We start from the raw sequence: 23,497 nt of genomic DNA, 5'->3' as shown, positions 1-23,497 counted from the left end.
GCGGAGGGAGAAAATTCTGTATGGCAGAAGATTTACATACTTCACAATGAGGAACAAACCTAGAACATTTCAAAATATTCCAAGGGAGGGAATGGAGCCTCGCTCAGGAGCAGTCTGCCAGGAGGGCTGCTCCAAACCTGCGTACTCTCAGAATCTTGGATCCCCTGCTCCGGGGGGAATCTGCATGGTAGGGTGCCAAGAACCTGGGCCACTGAGGAGTGGTGATCCAGGACTTCCAGGCTCTCAGCTCCCTTTTTTCCAACCAGGCAGGATACCTGTGGAGCCAGGGCTCTGAAAGGCTGGCAGCACAGGTGCCAAGTATTAGGTCGTGACACCACTTTCTGAAATTAGGCCTGGCTGCCCCTTCCTCTGTACAGAAGGGTGGCCGAATCAAATTTCAATGGCATTATACCCATGCCACCAGAACAGCTGTACTGATTTACTACAGGACCATTGCTTAAAAGTAGCCGGGCCATGCCCCTTCCCCTGTGGATTATGCAACATTGAGAAAGTGCAAAAGCTTGGGTGGCGGGGTGGTGATGCTTCCTTGACAAATTATTAATCTGGAGTGGAAGCACTTCAGGCAGGGACCCCCTGCCTCAGAATGTCCCCTAGCTCAGTAGTTAAGGCACTCACCTGAGAGATGCAGATCCCTTCTTCTCCTCTGCAGACGGGGCACTCCTATATCTCAGGTGAGTACCCTAGCTATGGGGCCGACAAGTATGAGCGAGGCTCAACTCCTCCCCTTCCCTTAGGTCAGGGTGTCCAACCGGTGGCTCCAGAGCCACATGCGGCTTTTCAGAAGTTAATATGCAGCTCCTTGTATAGGCACCAACTTCGGGGCTGGAGCTACAGGCACCAACTTTCCAATGTGCCAGGGGGTGCTCACTTCTCAACCCCTGGCTCTGCCACAGGCTCTCCACCCCTTCCCACCATCTCCCCTGAGTCTGTCATGCCCTTGCTTCTCCTCCTCCCCCCAGAACCTTGCTGGAGGATTCTCTGCAGCTGTGGATGCCATTGCTTGCTCATTATGACTTGCAGTCCTGTATCGTTGGGTTAATAACAATGCAAGAGCTACCTGATAGATAATGGACTGGCCCAACGACTACTCAGCATGATATATACTGTGGCTCAGCATCTACTCGGGGCTAGGGGGGAACATTGCACAAGTGCATCCTGAATTCTGTTAACCACAACCCTGCAACCGCACTGTCTCCAACTGGCAGACACTGATGAATCTCAGTCTGCATTTCCAACGGCATCTCTTGAAATGCATCTTAACAACAGCAACTGTTTCCATCTTTGGTTATAACTAACTGTATCAGAAGGGCAGGTTGGGGAACCTGATCCATCATAACATTTGGTTGTAGCAGGAGAGAAATGTTATTACTAGGGTTTGCCTTTTTTTTTTAAATCAGAACCTGATACAGCACCAACCATACTCCCTCTCTTCTTATTTATATTTGGAATGAGGAACTTCTGAACCACCAAGCTCCAAGTTAGCTTATTTTCTTTTATATTTCCAGGCTGAGATTCTGTAGGATTTGGGCTCCTAACTCCCTTAGACTCTTTTACAATTCCCACTCGATATCCCAATGGGGCTATACTAAATGTTCCTTTTCTCTAAAACAGACACAGGAAGAAGAAAACAGCTGTTAGAGGTTGACTTGGTTCTCCCATCTAGGTGCTCCCTGAAGAGTCCATTTGCCATTGAAGGAAGAATTCCACATCAACAGGAGCTCTACGGGGAAATCTGGGAGAAGCTATGGAGAGTTCACAATTGATAAAGGTAATTTATTTGTCATACAGAATCTTGTTTTGTTCGACCCAAAGTAGATTTCTTTCAGTTTAACAAAGCTTGTCACATATTTTGGATTTGGTTCGACCCAAACTGATTGTTCCCCCCCACTCCCCAGTTTCTCAGAACTTCCAATGAGCCAAAAAAAAAATCAGTCATTTGCCCAGCTCTACCTCTGACTTTGGCTGAGGTTTCTAGGTACAGCCACCATACACATATAAAGAGTGAATCCTGGGTAACTTCTGAGGGACCAGTGTTATCTGCACTCAGACCCCACATCTCCACTCCCTGGCAGCCTTTGGAGAGATGAGATATTTTATTGTTGTTTTATTTTTGGCAGGATGATGGATGTGTCCGGTTTTCCCATGAGCTCTCGGAGGGTGAGAAAGAAGCCACTGGGAACAGAAAGGCGAAAGTCATGGATTGCCTCAAGAGCCTTGGCATTGCCTGTGCTGAGGTAGGGGCCTATGCTGCCCATAGTGCTAAGGAGAACAATCTAGCATGTTAGCCACGTGGATGGTGACTGAGATGCCTGGTACAGTGGGAGGAAACGCCTCCAAAATCCTCCCCCATGGAGATAGTCCCCTTGAAATACAACATTCCCAAAGCACCAGGGGGCAACCAATGGACACAGACATACAAACCTTATGACTTTTGGGAGGGCTCATACTTGGGTGCCGTCAGTGCTAAAAGCACAAGATCCTACCCCTTCAGCTAAAGGAGTAACATCCTTAGAATGCAGTAAGGGACTTGCTGGGGCTAACCTTTAGAGAGCTCCATGCTCACGTGAATTCAGTCAGTGTTTACTATAGCCCCTTTGCAGTGTATCTGTATATACCGCTGTGATTTTGATGCCAGCCAGAGCCTGCAGCAGAGAACAGAGCGGAAGAAGGCATTAGAGCCATCACTGTAATGCACAGATTGCATTAAAGCAGTGGTTCTCAACTCCCATAACACATAGAGAGCTGCGTATGTGGCCCACAATGGTAAATAGGTTGAGAAACAATGCCTTAGAGGGATAGAGAATTGAGTGAGCTATTGATACTTGTCTGACTTAGTATTAATATCAGTAATGAATAGTGACTGTGAAACATACTTTCTACATTTATCACAGCTCCCTCTGCTGGCTGAATTGCACAGAGGGTAAAAGCCAATTACTGCTGCCCACCCCCTGTGGTTACTCTGTTAACTGGCATGGTGGAGACACGGGAGGAATTTCCCATGATCATTACCCATCATTGAAAAATGATGGTCCGTGGAGGGATGCAAACTCCTGTAGACCTGACATATTTGGGAACATCTCCCCTCTGAGGGCTTTGCAAATGTCAACCTAAGAATCTTCCACTGCTTCCTCCTCTCAATATTCTTCCTTCAGCACTAGGGAGAGTGACCTGGGTTTTTTAGTGCTCAAGGTTCAGTCTCCACTGGTGACTCACTTGTCACTAATCTTGTTAGTGCCCTAATACTACAGTGGGCTGACTTTTTGCATTCAACACATTTTGAATGAAAAATTGCTATTTTGTGAAAACAGAAATGTCCATTTTTACCATAACAAAACAAAAGTTTTTGAAATAAATAGCACCTAAAAATTTACTGGAGAGTAGACAGGTGATGGGGTGATCATTTGGTGGGTTTTCGTATTTTGGACAGACCCTACCCATCATTTTTTGATGAACAATTTGGTCTCTCCAAAAAAAGAAAGCAAATTTGTATAGGAATAAAAATCATTTCTTGAGCAGCTGCATTTCATACGTTACGTTTCGGACACAAAAAATAGTCCTCCTACATTACACACATTTGTTCAGATAAACACACTCACTCCCGTGAATCATGGAGAGTAAGGGGCATGAACATGGAGCACAGTACAGAGCACTAGTAAGTTTGAGCCCTATTTCAAGTCCAATGGAAATCAAAAGGAGTTAGGCACCTAAATTGCTTAGGTGCTTTTGAAATGTCCCCTAGGCCCTTGCCGGCATCCCTTTGAAAATTCTGGTCCTGGTCTGTATGTTGGTGCATAGGATTTTAAGCTCAAAGGCCCAGAGGTTCAAAGAGCCCTAAGGGATTACTGTGCTGCCACGGTGTGATTATGGCTGAAAATGTAGATAAGATGCATTTGCTCTTGGCTCAGGATGGGACACAGGTCACTGGGCACCCGATAAGGAGGCTTCCTAACATCAGGCAAACAAGTCTTGAAACTTGAGGCTTTCTCTCTGAATTTCTTGAAAGGATCTGTACCAAGAGCTGCATAACAGAGATCACTCAGCATTCCTAGTTCATTTGTCATTCCCTCTTTTCCTCCCCCAGGATAACATGCCCAATATCGCTGTCCTAGGATCAGGCGGAGGTCTGCGGGCCATGATAGCCCTTCAGGGAACCTTGGTGGAGCTGAAGAATCAGGGCCTGTTGGACGCTGTCATGTACCTGTGTGGGGTATCGGGTTCCACCTGGTAGGTGCATGTCAGTAGAAGTGAGAATGTATCAGTTTTCCTGCACAGAGTTGGTGGTCATTGGGGCATTCTTATTATTAATTAGCTCTGTACATTTTCAAGGCATTATGAGTGAGATTTTCAGAAGCACCTAGGTGTATGCCTACCCTGCAATCAGGGGGCATGATGTAACGGGCATAGACATACCTGAGCTAGCTTTAACCTTGTTGGCTTGGAAACTAATAGTAGTGAACCTCTGGCACTACAATATGGGCTGTGCCAGCCTGTTCTGAACCGAGTCCGTACCCACACAGCTCACCCACAGTGACATTCATGCTGATGCAGCTTCACTGCAATTGGCACTCGAGCTCGCTTGATCAAAGCTAGCACAGGTCTGTCTACACATAATGCTGTCACACCTCTGAGTGCAACACAGACACTCCCTAAATGACTCACCCCTTGACTTGCAATGAGATTTGTGCTCCTAAGTCACTTTTGGAAATGCCACCTTTAAGTAGACGTGACAGGAAATGGATTCAAAATGAAACAGAGGTAAAGTGACACATACAAGGTCACACAGCAGGTCAGTGGCAGGGCTCGGACTGGAACGTAGGTGTCTTGAGCCTTAACCCAGTGCCTGCTCACTGGACATCTGCCTCCTGGCCAGGCATGGAGATCTGATGCTGGGGACCCAAGTGCTGGATGACATGGTTAGAAGATTTTGAGCTCCACACTCCAAGAAGGATGTAGAAAAATTGGAAAGTGGCCAGTGGAGGGCAACAAAAATGATCAGGGGGCTGGAGCACATGACTTATGAGGAGAGGCTGAGGGAATTGGGATTGTTTAGTCTGCAGAAGAGAAGAATGTGGGGGGATTTGATAGCTGCCTTCAACTACTTGAAAGGGGGTTCCAAAGAGGATGGACCTAGACTGTTCTCAGTGGTACCAGAATAAAGAACAAGGAGTAATGGTCTCAAGTTGCAGTGGAGGAGGTTTAGGTTGGATATTAGGAAAAAACGTTTTCACTAGGAGGGTGGTGAAGCACTGGAATGGGTTACCTAGGGAGGTGGTAGAATCTCCTTCCTTAGAGGTTTTTAAGATCAGGCTTGACAAAGCCCTGGCTGGGATGATTTAGTTGGGAATTGGTCCTGCTTTGAGCAGGGGGTTGGACTAGATGACCTCCTGAGGACCCTTCCAACCCTGATATTCTATGATTCTAAGATGCAGGGACATTCTGGGCAGACTCCAGATCTGGAGAAGTGAGGCTCAGTGGAGACTAGAGAAATTATGTTTACAGCAACCAAGGTGACAGAGGATAGCCTTCCAGCAGTGGGAACAGTGAGAAAAAGGCAATCTGTGGGGGTTCTTAAGGGCTTGTGGTTCATTGGGGTTTTCCAAGAGATGGAAAATACACAGAGGGAAGGAGAGGGAAGAGTTAAAGGAGTTTCCAGTATTGGGGCTTGGAAAGAACGAAGAAGAGTGGAGTTGTCCTTGGCGAAAGAGATGGGAAAGGAAAATCCTTGGACACTTCTAGCTGATCAACCAGGGCCAGAATCAGTCTCTGTGCCTGCTGCAAAGCACCTCACTCAGCCATTGTGGTGAGTGAGGGAAGTAGAAAATGAGATGGGTGAGCAAGGGTGGGTGGCCTAGTGAAACAGTGTGTGTGTTTGTTACCACTGACCTCTATTGGTTGAGATTTTAATTGCTTCTTCCCATGTCATAAACTCTGTATTGACAACGAAGCTTCCCCATTGGCTCAAGAAGTGCCTTGGGATCTGGTCATACTTATAATGGCTGGCTTAGTGTGCTCACCACTGCCTTCTGTTTGTAGAGTCAGAATTGTTTAGCATGCATCATAGATCCTAGAGAAGCAGCTAATGGAGTTTCTCCATAGCTCAGAGTGGCAGAGGTCTTGGCTTTCAGCAGAGGATCTTAGCTCTATCCCTGTTATTGCCATAAATTTCTCAGTGGCCATGGTGACAGACAGTTATGGACAGGGCCACCTGGGGGGTGGGCAAGTGAGGCAATTTGCCTCAGGCCCTGCAGGGGCCCCTAGGAAAATATCGTATTCTATAGTATTGCAACTTTTTTTTTATGGAAGGGGCCCCCAAAATTGCTTTGCCTCAGGCCCCCTGAATCCTCTGGGCGGCCCTGGCTATGGATGAAGTCCTTGTTAAGACACAGATTTGTTATAATGCCAGGATGATAATTAGAATCCCCTGCATGAAAACTAGGTATGAAGGTTTGAAGATTAAAAGGGGGAGGGGTAACTCCCCATCCTTTTCCCTTAGTCACAGCCATATCTGTTTTGGATCATTGAAAGGTGCATGTCTTTCCTCTACCAAGAGAAGGACTGGACAGAGAATGTTCAGGCCTTGGAAGAATGCCTGCGTGATACACTTTCCAACTCTCCATGTGATATTAAAGAGGAATTTGCTGTTGCGACACAGGCGGCTGAAGAAGAACTCTTCTCCCTGACAGATGACTGGGCCTCTTTCTTTGTCTATCCTGCATTGAAGCAGGTGGGTTGCTGTGTAATTCCAGAGTGGTTCCACTGAAAAGTCACTGGATTTACTTAATATATTCCTTTGTTGTTGTTTCTCTCTCTGTCTCTGCAATACTTGGGATTCAGGAGCAAAAGAGTGGAAGGATGTTAACTCCTGATAATATTTTAAAGCTATCTAAACCCTTTGTCAACTTTATAAATCTCAGCCTCTTCCCATGAGCTCTTATAGATCACTGCAGTATATGAATATTTATAAAGTTAAGACTTCAAGACTGTTTAAGGGATTTAGATACCCCTTTCCATTAAAATTAGTGGCAATTTTGCCTCTAAATCCCCTAGGTTGATTTGAAAATCTCAGCCGAGTATCTGATCCCAAAATCTTCCACTCTCCAGAATATGAATTGATAACAGGGAGCTTGAAGGTATGAAATTCTCAATCACGGTCTTGAATTTTTAATAATGGACTCTTCAATCTAGCAGAGAGAAGGTCTAACATGATCCATTGGCTGTAAGTTGAAGTTAGAGAAATTCAGACTGGAAAGAAGGTGTACATTTTTGACAGTGAGAGTAATTAATTATTGATACAACTTATCAAGGGTTGTGGTAGATTCTTCATTGCTGAAAATTTTTAAATAAGTATTGGATTTTTTTTTCTAAAGATTATTTGATCCAAAACTATTTTTTGGTAGATTTCAGGTCATTTTTTTGTTTGGTTTTGATTTTACTTTTTTTAATTTTAGCTAAATTGTCAACCGAAATACTAAAAAATTTGAAATGTTTTATTTCAAAGTAACTGAAATAAACAATTTAATCTTTTTCACAATTCTTTTCTCAGATGAAAGAATTCACCAAATTTGACCTGAATTCAAGAATAATTTCAATGCTCTGAAAATGAATTTTTCATTGAATTTACTATTCACTAAAAGTTTTTTTGCCTGGCTTTGCGGCTCCCTACTTGCTATTAATTTTGATGGAACTCAAGCTATGTGTCCACTGGAGCTGGAAGTGTAATTCCCAGCTGGAAGAGACACACACATGTGAGTTCTGATGGAGACCTTAGGTACGAACCCAGCGGGGTTAGCCCCTCCCTCTGCTCCTGCCGCTGCAGCTACATCAATATTCTTACCGTGCTAATGTGGCCATGTCTCCTTGAGCTGGTGATCTGAGCTTCCTTCTCCAGGATAGATAAATCCTAAGGCTCTTACCTTGCTTAGGTGCTTGTGAAAAGCCCTTTATGTGCCATTCTGTATCTTTAGGTGCCTAAATGTTGTTGAAAATCTGTGCTTAATTCCCTTAGGCCCATTTGAAAGTCTCCACTGTAAATACTCTGTTGTTTGTCCATACAGTGCACACTAGAATGAGAGAACAATGACAAAGATGATGATGCTTTCAGCAAAAAGCATCTTTCTAATTCCTAGCCTGAACTAATTTGTCAGGGAAGGAATTGCTGGGAACATCACCAAAACTTGTGTCTTTCTGCAGTAATCAATTCTTACCTTTTCAGTATGATATGACCAAGTTATCTGAACACAAGGATGCCACCACAAACGGGACAAATCCTTACCCCATCTATGCGGCAATAGAAGCAAACCCATGGCAGAAAGTTGAAGAGGGTCAGTTAAGAAAGAAACAGGATCAGGTTTTTTTGCATAAACCTGTCAACTCTCTCTCTCTCTCTCTCATTTTCAATCTTTTTTTTTATCAATGACTTTACCAAAATGATTATTTTCCAAATAAACCAAGTTTGTCAATAAATGAAAAATTCCCATAATTGTTTCAGTAGTGACTTTGAAAACATTTTCAATACAAATATCTATCAAGTAAGTTTGTGATAAATTGATCAATGCATTTTAAAAAGGATCAGTTTTGAAAATGAAAAGAACTTGGAAAATTTCAGAAAATGTTGTGAAATTGTTTGCCTTTTTGATTAGCTCTACAGTTACATTTATCACTTTTAGATTTGACTCATTATGACTTTTTTCCTTTATACCTTTGGGTCCGAGTTAGGGATGGGTGGTTGGAGGGTGGGTAGAGAGGGGATGTGGTGGCCACAAAAGGAATTATGGGATATCCAAGGACAGCAGATGCTGGCTTTGGAGGGTGTCACAGGGCAGCACAGGTTTCCTTCCCCTTGTCCCGCGCCCTGTGCTTCGGCTGGCCAAAGAAAGGGTCTCAGACGCCTCTTCCAGGTGCTTCACCCGTGTTATTTTATTTACAGTGGTTGTACAGTCCCAATTCCCACCACCCCTGGTCTCCGCCACGACCCCTCACTGGGTCCTCCGGCCTTTGAGGCTTGTGTCAGCCAGCAGAGACAAAGCCTCAATGCTCTTATCTTTCTGCCTTGCTCGTGCCCCCCTCAACTCTCCTGCAACTGAGCTCTTCCCTGGGTTTATATGCCTTTCCAGTCATCAACCCAGCTGGTTCCACTTGGCTCAGCAGATCACCCTGAGCCTGCCCTAGGGCCTGCAGGGTTCCCTGCTAAGGGTCCTGGTCCATATACCTGTCCACCTATGTGGAAGAAGGGAGAAGCTGCTTCATTAGCAGGGCAGCTCAAGGTTTTATACCTCTACCCAGCTACAGAGGGAAATACCAGATGGAGGAGGTCACCATAAAAAATGGCATGAAAATGACCATGGGGGAAGGAACAGACTGAAAAATTAGGTGGGATTCACTGGTGGCGCAAACAAATTAAGGGAATGGGAATTGAGAAATTATTGCCATCATCCAAGTAGGGAACAACAAGAAACTGGCACTATCTATATTTCGCAGGGACCTGGTTTGAATTCACCCCCCATGAATCTGGCTTTCCCGGCCTGGGGGCATTTGTGTGCACTGAAGACTTGGGAAGCAAATTCAAGAATGGGGATTTGAAAGAAAAGAGGGACGAGAAAAATATCTGCTACCTGCAAGGTAAGCATTGAAGCTCCTTATTCTTAGCTGATCGATAGATATGTATGTAAACCTTCTGCCAGGTGAAGTCAGCAGCAGCAAGGGCTGGGTTCAATATCCAGGAATCCATCTTAACAATATAACACAGAAACCAGTTCAAGCCCCACCCAACAATCTGGAAAAATTACACACCATGCCTGGGTGCTTCTAAGAGTCAATGCGTCCGCTCCTGACACAATGAGCCTATGTATAGCAGAGAAAACCTTTAGTAAAAGGAAAAAGGAGCCCAGCATTAATTTGGGAAAACACCACCACCATGATTCAAACTATCTGACCATGAGCAAAACTCCCACTCCAGAGTAAGCTGGACATTGTCCTGGGCCTCCGATTCAAACCTTGCCCTGTGAAAGTACAACAAACCGATTTCCTTTTAACACACCACTGCCCTCTCCCTCCACCGCACCCTGCTCACAGCTGTTGTCCTTGGTCCCTGGAGACCCAGAGTTCAGAGGTGCATTCACATGAGCTCACCTCCAATCCAGGGAGGGTCCAGGGTAGGGAATGTGGAGCAATGACTCAGCTGCTGCTGACACTGGCTCACTGTTCTTGCCCATTCATTCTGTGCCGCTGCTGTCATTCCTCATGTCACAGTTCACTGCACAGCGCCATCCTCTGCTCTGTCGCCGATGGCCCTGGGCCCTCATTGTCTGCCTCCCCACTGTGATCTCTGCGAGTCGGTCTCTTGGGGTTCCACCCGGCTCTCAGTGACTTCAGCAGCTAGTGGGGGAACCTCCCTGCTAGTGCAGACTGGGCCATCTCTTACCCCAAACACTGTCCCCTAGCAGCCCTAAGGCTGAGCACTTGACCTGATTCTCAGTGGTTTAGCTCTAGTGATCACTTACCAAAACAAAACACTCTCAACTGAGCCTAATCAGCTCTACATTTAACAGGGCAGAGGGGTGGGTCAAATGTTGCCTAGGACTCTTAGACAGAGCCCACCCCTCTAAGCAGAACCACCTGTCCCCCTCCCACACCCTCTCCCCACTGGGATCTGGCATCAGAACCCCTGCTTAGCAAGTGCAGTTCAGTTCATTTGGGCTTGACCCCTGCAATAATGGCAGGCTAAGCACAGTTCTGCTGCCCTTTACTCATACGATCACGACAACAGCATTTCATGACCCCTGCATTCAATACTGAAGTGATTTGTAACCCAGTACCAGACAAAATTGGTCACTTGGGCAGGATACCTCAGCAGATTAGGTGTGTTTATGTCCTGGAACCTTTTCCCTAAAGCTTATCTCTAGCTGCCAGAGGAGAGCTCATTCAGACCTTGCTGATAGATAGATAGATAGATAGATAGATAGATAGATAGATATTGCAGGTCCACCCTGTTATTCGAATGCAACATATTATAGACCCGCTTGGAATGTTTCCAGCCACTCAACTCTCTATGTCTCATCCCAGTCTCAGAGCTCTCTTCCCAGATGCTTGTATCTACCCAGCTTTTCTCCCCCCCACACCTTCCTTCTGTACCCTCACCCCTATTTCCACCTCACTCATGATATTCGCTCACATATAACCCCCTTTGCTCACTCTTAGTTACCATCTCATCCTTTCTTCAACACAATTAGCTCCTCCTAAAACATGCTTAGCTTTTGTATAGATAACGCATCCTATCCACAGATCTGAACACTCTTTTCAAAAGTTTAGTGAGCACCAACATACCCATTTTACAGAGAAGGAGACTGAGTCATCGAGAGGGGAAATGGCTTTTCTAAAGTCTTAAAGGTTGAGAATGGAAGGAAAAGGAATAGAAGTCAGGTCTCCTATGTCTAAGCTGCTGCCCTGTCATTAGAGCTGGGATTTTCTAAAATGCCTAGGAAAATTAGGAAGCCCAACTTGCATTGAATTCCAGTGGGATTTGGACACCTACTTCTGCAGTTTCCTTTGAAAATCACAGTGGGGAAAATTCAATTAGTTAATTCCTGCTGCAGAGGAGCGTGTGGATCGGACACAGACTTCTCTTAGGGGAGAGTCTGATGATAGAGAATCTCCAGGTTATAGTCAGGAGCAGAGGAATGAGAAGTATAATGTAAGGGCCGGATCAGATGATAAACAGTCACATAAAAAAGAAACTGGCACATCAGAAAAAGGCAGGCTAATGAACAGGGACAAGTTTTTAAAGTGCTTGTACACAAATGCCAGAAGTCTAAATAATAAGATGGGTGAACTAGAGTGCCTTGTGATAAAGGAGGATATAGATATAATAGGCATCACAGAAACCTGGTGGACTGAGACCAATCAATGGGACACAATCATTCCGGGGTACAAAATATATCGGAAGGACAGAACAGGCCGTGCAGGGGGAGGAGTGGCACTATATGTTAATGAAAGTGTAGATTCAAATGAAGTTAAAATCTTAAGCGAATCCACAGGTTCCATAGAGTCTCTATGGTTAGAAATTTCATGCTCTAGTAAAAATATAACAGTAGGGATCTAGTATCGACCACCTGACCAGGACAGTAATAGTGATGATGAAATGCTAAAGGAAATTAGAGAGGCTATCAAAATTAAGAACCCAATAATAGTGGGGGATTTCAATTATCCCCATATTGACTGGGAACATTTCACTTCAGGACGAAATGCAGAGATAAAATTTCTCGATACTTTAAATGACTGCTTCATGGAGCAGCTGGTACGGGAACCCACAAGGGGAGAGGCGACTCTAGATTTAATCCTGAGTGGAACGCAGGAGCTGGTCCAAGAGGTAACTATAGCAGGACCGCTTGGAAATAGTGACCATAATACAATAGCATTCAACATCCCTGTGGTGGGAAGAACATCTCAACTGCCCAACACTGTGGCCTTTAATTTCAAAAGGGGGAACTATACAAAAATGAGGGGGTTAGTTAGACAAAAGTTAAAAGGTACAGTGACTAAAGTGAAATCCCTGCAAGTTGCGTGGGCCCTTTTTAAAGACACCATAATAGAGGCCCAACTTCAATGTATACCCCAAATTAAGAAAAACAGTAAAAGAACTAAAAAAGAGCCACCGTGGCTTAACAACCATGTAAAAGAAGCAGTGAGAGATAAAAAGACTTCCTTTAAAAAGTGGAAGTCAAATCCTAGTGAGGCAAATAGAAAGGAGCACAAACACTGCCAACTTAAGTGCAAGAGTGTAATAAGAAAAGCCAAAGAGGAGTTTGAAGAACGGCTAGCCAAAAACTCCAAAGGTAATAACAAAATGTTTCTTAAGTACATCAGAAGCAGGAAGCCTGCTAAACAACCAGTGGGGCCCCTTGACGATGAAAATACAAAAGGAGCGCTTAAAGATGATAAAGTCATTGCGGAGAAACTAAATGGATTCTTTGCTTCAGTCTTCACGGCTGAGGATGTTAGGGAGATTCCCAAACCTGAGCTGGCTTTTGTAGGTGACAAATCTGAGGAACTGTCACAGATTGAAGTATCACTAGAGGAGGTTTTGGAATTAATTGATAAACTCAACATTAACAAGTCACCGGGACCAGATGGCATTCACCCAAGAGTTCTGAAAGAACTCAAATGTGAAGTTGCGGAACTATTAACTAAGGTTTGTAACCTGTCCTTTAAATCGGCTTCGGTACCCAATGACTGGAAGTTAGCTAATGTAACGCCAATATTTAAAAAGGGCTCTAGGGGTGATCCCGGCAATTACAGACCGGTAAGTCTAACGTCGGTACCGGGAAAATTAGTTGAAACAATAGTAAAGAATAAAATTGTCAGACACATAGAAAAACATAAACTCTTGAGCAATAGTCAACATGGTTTCTGTAAAGGGAAATCGTGTCTTACTAATCTATTAGAGTTCTTTGAAGGGGTCAACAAACATGTGGACAAGGGGGATCCGGTGGACATAGTGTACTTAGATTTCCAGAAAGCCTTTGACAAGGTCCCTCACCAAAGGCTCTTACGTAAATTAAGCTGTCATGGGATAAAAGGGAAGGTCCTTTCATGGATTGAGTACTGGTTAAAAGATAGGGAACAAAGGGTAGGAATTAATGGTAAATTCTCAGAATGGAGAGGGGTAACTAGTGGTGTTCCCCAAGGGTCAGTCCTAGGACCAATCCTATTCAATTTATTCATAAATGATCTGGAGAAAGGGGTAAACAATGAGGTGGCAAAGTTTGCAGATGATACTAAACTACTCAAGATAGTTAAGACCAAAGCAGATTGTGAAGAACTTCAAAAAGATCTCACAAAACTAAGTGATTGGGCAACAAAATGGCAAATGAAATTTAATGTGGATAAATGTAAAGTAATGCACATTGGAAAAAATAACCCCAACTATACATACAACATGATGGGGGCTAATTTAGCTACAACGAGTCAGGAAAAAGATCTTGGAGTTATCGTGGATAGTTCTCTGAAGATGTCCACGCAGTGTGCAGAGGTGGTCAAAAAAGCAAACAGGATGTTAGGAATCATTAAAAAGGGGATAGAGAATAAGACTGAGAATATATTATTGCCCTTATATAAATCCATGGTACGCCCACATCTCGAATACTGTGTACAGATGTGGTCTCCTCACCTCAAAAAAGATATTCTAGCACTAGAAAAGGTTCAGAAAAGAGCAACTAAAATGATTAGGGGTTTAGAGAGGGTCCCATATGAGGAAAGATTAAAGAGGCTAGGACTCTTCAGTTTGTTAAAGAGAAGACTAAGGGGGGACATGATAGAGGTATATAAAATCATGAGTGATGTTGAGAAAGTGGATAAGGAAAAGTTATTTACTTATTCCCATAATACAAGAACTAGGGGTCACCAAATGAAATTAATAGGCAGCAGGTTTAAAACAAATAAAAGGAAGTTCTTCTTCACGCAGCACACAGTCAACTTGTGGAACTCCTTACCTGAGGAGGTTGTGAAGGCTAGGACTATAACAATGTTTAAAAGTGGACTGGATAAATTCATGGTGGCTAAGTCCATAAATGGCTATTAGCCAGGATGGGTAAGAATGGTGTCCCTAGCCTCTGTTCGTCAGAGGATGGAGATGGATGGCAGGAGAGAGATCACTTGATCATTGCCTGTTAGGTTCACTCCCTCAGGGGCACCTGGCATTGGCCACTGTCGGTAGACAGATACTGGGCTAGATGGACCTTTGGTCTGACCCGGTACGGCCTTTCTTATGTTCTTATGTTCTTAATATCCAGTGTTTGCATGTCTTGGACTTCTATATTTATTTATTTGGATTGGAAATTTCCAACGGGTCTAAAAGGGTTAGGCAATTGTGTATGTGTGGGGAGATTTTCAAAGGGATAAAGGATAGTTATGTACCTAACTCCCAGGCAAATTCCATGGGCTTTGGAGTTGTGATTTGCTGAAAGGATGCAAGTGCTTTAGGAGCATAAGGATCATTTCAAATTAATGTGTGATGTGTGCTCCTAAGTTAGTTAGGTACTTTTGAAAATCTCATCCCTTATTCACATTGAAAATTCCACCTTCATTCATTAATTCATTCATTCAAATTTGTACTATACCAGTCAAACACAGCCCATCCTAGGCTCTGGGTATCTTTGACAGTACTTCAAAATGCATTTCCTAATGGAAGACAAATCCAGGAATTATCCTTTGAAAACAAACAAAGAGACAAACAAACAAACACAAACATTCTAACTCTAAGGGTAGTGAAGCTCTGGAACAGGTTTCCAAGGGAGTTTGTGGAGCCCTCGTTACTGGAGGTTTTAAAGAAATTGGACAAACATCCATCAGGGATAGTCTAGATTTACTTGATCATGCCTCAGTTAGGGAGGATGGACTAGATGACAGCTCAAGGTTCCTTCCAGCCCTACATTTCTATGATCCTTAAATAACAGTAAGCCTAGCAGAATTTTAAACATAAGAAATAAATTTAACAAACCCACTGTCAAGACCACCACTGCTTCCTGATGCTGCCCTGTCTCACCTAGCTCTCAACTAGCTCCTACTGGGCAGGAATGTAACAAAAGATATCAAACACTCTGGGCAGGGACTGTCTTTCTGCTTTGTGTCTGTCCAGCGCCTAGCACAATGGGGTCCTGCTTCATGGCTGGGTCACCTAGGCACTGTGATACTGCACATACCAATACTCACTATTAGGACTGGTCGAAATTTGGTATAACCTTTCCACAGGAAATTTGGACATTAGTTTCTATTCCGAATCAGGACTAAAACACAAAATTTCAACCTTTCCCACAAAATGATTTCCATTTCAGGTCAATTGAAATGTTCCATTCTATAAAATTGAAATATTGTCTTCCTATTTCTACTTTTGAAATGTTGTCTGTTATAGTTTCATTTACACTGTATTATGCAATCCAATCAATTTGGAAATGAAAGGTCATTTCAAAATGAAAAAATTATAGAATCATAGAATATCAGGGTTGGAAGGGACCTCAGGAGATCATCTAGTCCAACCCCCTGCTCAAAGCAGGACCAATTCCCAGCTAAATCATCTCAGCCAGGGCTTTGTCAAGCCTGACCTTAGAAACCTCTATGGAAGGAGATTCCACCACCTCCCTAGGTAACCCATTCCAGTGCTTCACCACCTTCCTAGTGAAAACGTTTTTCCTAATATCCAACCTAAACCTCTCCCACTGCAACTTGAGACCAATACTCCTTGTTCTGTCATCTGGAACCACTGAGAATAGTCTAGGTCCATCCCCTTTGAAACCCCTCTTTCAGGTAGTTGAAAGCAGGTATCAAATCCCCCCTCATTCTTCTCTTCTGCAGACTAAACAATTGATACGTTCTGTTCTGATAAGGTCAACTTGATTCATTTCACATTTATTTTTAAAATGAAATGTTGTTAAAAATCAACAAATTCACATGGAAAGTTCAAATTTTAACAAATTTGCTGATGCAAAGCATATTTCATCAGAATTTTTTTGACCATCTCAATTTACAATAAACTTTTTCAGTTATGGATCAATTTGTGAACTAAATTTCAAAAGCACATAACCCATCAGAGACTGGCCTGCTAGTGCTAGTGACTTTTCTGCTAATGTGGCTCCTGTCCAGGCAACTCCTTACATTGTATTAAAGGGAAAGGCCTTGATTCTTTCTTAGCTGCACTATGGTAAATAAGGTCTCTTCCTTCTTGTTTTCAGGTTTATGGGGAAGTGCCCTTGGAAGCATGGAGGAAATCATTAACTATTTAATAGGTACAGACATTTCTGTGTGTTGAAGGTAGGGTCGAGTCATCGATGGAATAGGAACAGGTCCCCAATGGAGGCATCACTGCACTATTCTGTAGCAATGATCCCAATGCCCGACTCTTTATCACAGTGATACTGTTGTGTGTCAAACAGTTACTGTATTAGCAGTAGCCTAAAGTAGCCCATGGGTGACTGCCAGTTGTGGATGGGTTGGATTGTCAAGGATGCCGAAGGGAGACTGAGCACCCAACTCTCATTTTTGCCTTTCAAAATCTCCAGCATTCCAGATAATTTCCAGATTATTATAGCTAGGGCTGAGATTTTCTTAACTGATGAGGGGATTTGGATCCTAATTTCAATTAATGTTAATAAGAGTTGGGCACCATCTAATCTCATGCTTCGGGGCTTCAGCCAGTCACTGCAGCAATCAGGAAGGAATTCCTTCCCTGATGCACAATTGTAATCTGTTTTATTTAGTTAGTTAGTTATTTTCCCACCACTAAAGATGGGATACAGCTGGGGTAGGTCAATGCTCTGATGTGGTACTGAGAGTCCTCTTTCTAGATGCCTGGTTGGTGAGTCATGTTCAGAGTCCAATTGATCACCAGATTTGGGGTCAGGAAAGAATTCCCCCCCAGGTTACACTGGCAGGACCCATGGGGTTTTCTTAACATTTCTCAGCAACATGGGGTGTGGGTCACCTGCTGAGGTTATATGAGCATGTCTCACCTAATCATTCCCTGCCATTGCCAGGACCTCTGCCTCAGGTGCACCTCAGTCTTTCCTGTTCTCTACCTGTGGCACACCACAGCTCAGTCTCCTGAGCAGTGCCTTACTTTAACTGAGGTCCCTGGTCTCAGCCAGGGGTTTCTGTGTGAAATTTCATGGCCTCTTGGTCTCAAACTATATGAATCCATGAAATTATGAAATTCAACTCCTTTAGGCATCTTTGAAACTCTCAGTTTAGATCAAATCCTGATTTCAAACTTCAATCTGATTTTGCAAAGGTTTAGCCTTTGGGGCAAATTCTGGCCTCACTTACACCTGCACATATCAGGAGCTGTCATAAGTAGTTAGTTAAGGGTTAAGTTCTACCTGTAAAGGGTTAACACAGACCTGGTGAAACACCTGACCAAAGGACCAATCAGGGAAGAGAATTTGAAAATCCCAGAGAGCGGGAACTTGGGTCTCTGTGTTCTTTGTTCTGTGTTCTTAGCCGTCTGGAACTACACCAGCCCAGACGCTTAATCAAGCCTGCTCATCTTTCTGAACTAATTTCTTCTATTCAAGCTAGTGAGTATTAGAAGTACTGGGTAATTTCATATAAGAATCCTGTGTCTGCAATTCTGTGTGTTTGTATTGATTATTCGTAATTTTGCCTGTATTGTTTGTACTGAGGAAAAGGGAGAAATTTCTCCAGGGATTAATAAGATTGGACCCTATGAATGTCTATCTTGGATTCATACAGATTGTGTATTTTTCTCCATGTCCTAGGGTCTCACCCCCACTTTGAGCTTGTGAGTTCAAAGATGGGGACCCACAGGTATTCTCCCCCCACCCTAACCCTTAGGGTAGGGTTCCTTCTCGCTGCCACCACACGATTATTCGGTGAATCGAGACACCCCTCTGTTCTCCCCTCCTCCTTCCAGAGACTTTCCTGGGGAAGCACAGATCAAATCACAGAGGGAGAAAGATTCCTTTCACTTCCCTCTCCCTTCCCTGCTTTCTCTGCTTGGAGACAACCCTTGTCTCCACAGAGTGGCGCCTAGCTTCCTTCCCCTGAATCCACAGGTAAGGAACTTAACCAAGTCCTGAACCTAAAAGAGTTTATTAAAAGAATAAAAAAAAGGAAAAAAATACACAATCTGTATGAATCCAAGATAGACATTCATAGGGTCCAATCTTATTAATCCCTGGAGAAATTTCTCCCTTTTCCTCAGTACAAACAATACAGGCAAAATTACGAATAATCAATACAAACACACAGAATTGCAGACACAGGATTCTTATATGAAATTACCCAGTACTTCTAATACTCACTAGCTTGAATAGAAGAAATTAGTTCAGAAAGATGAGCAGGCTTGATTAAGCGTCTGGGCTGGTGTAGTTCCAGACGGCTAAGAACACAGAACAAAGAACACAGAGACCCAAGTTCCCGCTCTCTGGGATTTTCAAATTCTCTTCCCTGATTGGTCCTTTGGTCAGGTGTTTCACCAGGTCTGTGTTAACCCTTTACAGGTAGAACTTAACCCTTAACTAACTACTTATGACAGGAGCAAATGATTAGCAAGTGGTGGAATTACCTCCACTTCATACCTGTGTAAGTGACATTGGACTCATTGTATGGAGGTGTCAGGGAAATACAAAAGTAGATGATCGGTTACTGAAGATTGTAAAGGGAAGCAAACACTCAAGGACTGCCCTCAAGATTGGTGGTGGTGATTTGAAAACAATAGTGATCAGATAATATCTAGGTTACAAAGCCCAGATAATGATAAATTCTAAGGCTTGATTCTTGTTTCAAGCTTGTTTTAACTGGTTTAACCCCACAGTGAGAAATTGTGTCATCATTTACACTACCATAAATCAAGAATAATGCCGGTGAAGTCAGTGGAGTTAATTTGGAATATAGCCACATAATAAATAATAAAATAATACACATTTTGACTAAACAATTTTCCACCAGAAAATCATAATAAAAAAGTTTTGTGGGAATGTGTTAATTTTGATGTAATTTTTGATGAAGAATTTTTAAAATGCTACAAAAAACCAAAGTGGAATATTTTGTTTTGACTTTATCATTTTATTCAATTTTATATTTTCATTTGGTTTCACCTTCTATTTATTTTTTAGCTAGGTAGCTAAAAATGTCACATATTACCTTATATTTTATATTATATATTTATATATTTTTCTATTACATTATAATGCTTCACTATCGTTGAAAGAAAACATTTTAGTAAGGTCATTTTGATAATTCTGAATTGAAATATTTCACAATTTCAGTTCTCCAAGATATTTTGATGTTTTGACTTTTTTGAACCAATTTGAGATGAAAACAAATCCCAGAGGTTGGAAATTCTGTTTTACACCATTGTAAATCATATGAAAGTCAGCTTTACATTTCATAACTTGTAATGTGATTTCCTAGATTATATGGTTAGCGTCCTTTGCTATGAGAAATGACTAATAACACGTGTTCCATTTTCCATTGCTGAGACCGTCTTATGGAAATATTCCCGAACATAAGAAAACACTGGTATGCAGTAAATGAAGCAGGTGGGTCATTGTATTTCTGGAACCATGGACCGTTTTTTTAAAAACTTACCCTGGGTTTATCTTGACATGACTCCATTGCACTACAGCCCCACCTAGTGTAGACGCAGCATACACTGACAGAAGGAGTTTTTCTGGTGTTATATGATGAGTAGTTCCCTCAACAACATTAGCTATGTCGACAGAATTCTTCCATCTTCATAGCTGCGTCTACACTGAGTTTTTGGGCAGGGGCAGGAGTGGATTTGGCATAGCAATGTGCATGTTTTTTTCACTCCTGTGACCAATGCAGGTATGCCTTATAAGCATAGGGTATGTCTACACTACCCGCCGGATCGGCGAGTAGCAATCGGTTTATCAGGGATCGATATATCGCGTCTCATCTAGATCCCCGAACGCGCTCCCATCGACTCCTTAACTCCACCAGGGTGAGCGGAGGTAGCGGAGTCGACAGGGGGAGCCGCGGCCGTTGATCCCACTCCGTGAGGACGGGAGGTAAGTCGAAATAAGATACTTCGATTTCAGCTACGCTATTCCCGTAGCTGAAGTTGCGTATCTTACATCGACCCCGCCCCCTAGTGTAGACCAGGCCATAGATCGAGCCAGAGAGGAATCAAGCCTTTTCAATTAATGACATATGTGATTTTCATGGGTCTCAATGAATGTTAACACTCATAGTCTCTGTTTGACAAATGCTTGCAAGGAAGAAAATTACCCTGAAACCTCATATGTGATCTTCTCTACATGGGGAATTGTACAAGTTACCCAGCTATAGGTATACCAGAATACCCCTCATGTGGACACTCTTGTTCTGGTGTAAGCATGGCTTTCTCACATTAGCTTAAACCATTTCCAGTGAGATATATGCTAAACCAAAAAAGGCAGAACTAACTCTCCACAAGAGAGTCATAGCCTACAAGATCAGAAGGGAACACTGAGAACATGTAGTCTGGCCTCCAGTATAACAAAGGCCAAAGAACTTCCCCAAAATAATTACTAGAGCAGTTCTTTTTAGAAAAAAAATCCAATCTTGATTTAAAAATTGCCAGAGATGGTGAATCCACCATGATCCTTGGTAAGATTTACCAGTGGTTAATTACTCTCGCGGTTAAAAAAAAAGTATTCTTTATTTCCAATGTGAATTTGTCTAGCTTTTATGTCCAGCCATTGGATCTTGTTATACTGTTATAAATATCTATAAGTAACTACATTGGGAGCAAATCCCAGATGAGTCCAGAAGTTCTCTTATGGCCTGTATTATACAGGAGATCAGACTAGATGATCACAATGATCCTTCTGGCCTGAGAAGCTATGAATAGTAATGAAAGAGACCTGCTCTCCTTCAGATACTACCTCACCCACCTAGTTTCTCTCATATCCTGGGGCCAACGCGGATATAACAATACTGCCAACAACAATGAATTTTAATGCAAATGGATATATTTTAAAATCACACTGATCTGAAATTTAGGTGTATCAATATTAAAAATCCTGGTCAAGTGTCCAGTTCCCATTGGTGCCTTTGAAAGTCTTCACTCTTAAGTCATTTGTCTGTGATTTTCAAAGAAGATCAAGAATTAGGTGCCCAAATGCCACTGACCTCCAGGGGTACCTAACTCCCTTAGTATTTGTTCTAAATCTCAGCCTATGGTCCAGATTTTTAAAGATATTTAGGCACGAAATGAGATTTTCAGAAACACCCAGGTGATTAACTTTAATTGAAATCAATGATTTTGAGGCAGTTAGGTACTTCTGAAAATATCACTAGGTGCCTAAATATCACTAAAAATCTGGGTCAGACTGATTACCCCAAGGCCAGACAGGGAATCAGTGAGGAGCCAGGAAAAGAGCCCAAATGTTTTTCTGAACTCCCTGTGGTGGGAGGTTTGCAAGCAGAAGGCATTTCAAAGGTGTCCCTGTGAAATCCATGGTTGAATGTTCTGAAGAAGGAAAATTCTGACTTTTCAAAATTTAATGAGCATGAAATCAAACAATTTCAAAATGTTTGAAAAAAATTCTTTACAGGTCAATCAAAGCTTTCCCTCTGTTCTGATTTAGACTTTTTAAAATGTGACTTAATATTCTATATAAAATACATGTTGGGGGCTAAAATTGAAACATTTCATTCTGATAAGTTACATTTCAACCTATCAAAACACTTTGTTTCAATTCTCTTTTCACCAAAAAGAAATGTCATCAAAAGCAGTATGTTCCAAATTTCAACCAAAATTGATATGTTCCAGTTTGTCAAAAATGAACATGTTCCCATGAAAAGTTGAAATTTGAATAAATGGCCATTTCTGATGCAGAATGTGCTGTTAGGAAATTTGAAACCAGGTCTACTGTGAAGTCATGAAGTACAGGCTTCCTTCCCAGCCCTCATGACCAGACCTAATCCCAAAGTTCAATTTATTAACTTCTACCCTGCAAACCGCTTGCTGTATCCAATGGAAGACATTTCCTTAGATGCACCAAGTATCCAGAACAGAATAAGCATTCACTAGCGATATCCAGCAACTGCAGGATTGGCAGTGTAGTCTGAGCTGTGACTTCTTATGGACTATATCCACCATTGCAACCCAACTCCACGTGGAGTTTCTGAAACTGGGATCCTGAACCTCTTCTAGGAGTTGGCCAGGGTGGCGTTATGAGTGAGGAAGAGAAATGCAAACTTGATGCAAGGGAAAGCTAAAGGGAGGGGCCAAACAGGGGTGCTGAACTATTCAGGTGGACAGGTGAGGATGCCTGAATTTTTGATGGGTCGGAAGGTGTGTGAGGTGGTAGACAGGGAGATGGGAATTCAACAATACTAATGGGCTGTTTGTTTGCTTTTTATAGGTCTACAAGGACCACCAGGTTCCGTGCCTTTCAGCGGTAGGTGGAATTATCCCAGTAGGCACAAATTGCCTCCTCAGAGCTTAGTCAGCATGAAACTCCAAACCAGCTGACGCTTGAGCATGGGGAAAATTCCCCCTACCCTTCTCTGCTTGTACCTCTGGAGAATCCAATGACTGCAGGTTTGGCAGCGTGGCTGTAGTTACTTCCCCACCTCCACTGCCTGACAGATGGAGCTGAACTTTCCATTAGAGCTGTAGGTCCAGGACCAGACGGGATGATGCTTAGTAGTGGTGGGTGCATTTATCCCAGGAGGCCCAAATGACCTCCTCAGAGCTTAGTCAGCACCAAGCAGCTGAAACCCCAAACCAGTTGCCAATTTGGTTGAACAACCATTTTTCATTCAATAAATAAATAAAATTGTGAGAAGCCCACATCAGCCCCAGATAGCTCACACCGTAAGCCAGGTGTCATTGGGAGGTGAGTTCTAACCATTGACATTCTAGGACACCAGGTACAGACAGATTCAGCAGCCAGGTGTCTGACCCTACACTAGCTGTTGCATCCCTGCTCTCGAGAGTCTTTGGGCACTGGGG

General features: G+C 42.9%; 1 protein-coding gene across 1 annotated transcript in view; it reads left to right on the top strand.

The window, feature by feature from the left end:
- Positions 1-643: 643 nt before the first annotated feature.
- Positions 644-23,497, top strand: part of LOC123348334 (cytosolic phospholipase A2 gamma-like) — a 48,204-nt gene continuing 25,350 nt past the window's right edge. The window contains exons 1-7 of the mRNA XM_044985848.1: positions 644-692; positions 2,110-2,255; positions 4,103-4,245; positions 6,547-6,745; positions 8,234-8,342; positions 9,499-9,639; positions 16,743-16,796. Of these exons, the coding sequence (XP_044841783.1) occupies positions 644-692; positions 2,110-2,255; positions 4,103-4,245; positions 6,547-6,745; positions 8,234-8,342; positions 9,499-9,639; positions 16,743-16,796 (841 nt within the window). The remainder of the gene's footprint in view (positions 693-2,109; positions 2,256-4,102; positions 4,246-6,546; positions 6,746-8,233; positions 8,343-9,498; positions 9,640-16,742; positions 16,797-23,497) is intronic.

This window comes from Mauremys mutica, chromosome 13, assembly GCF_020497125.1.
Source record: "Mauremys mutica isolate MM-2020 ecotype Southern chromosome 13, ASM2049712v1, whole genome shotgun sequence".
NCBI lineage: Eukaryota > Metazoa > Chordata > Testudines > Geoemydidae > Mauremys > Mauremys mutica.
Note: the sequence above shows the minus strand (reverse complement) of the source record. Positions and strands in the feature narration are given on the sequence as shown.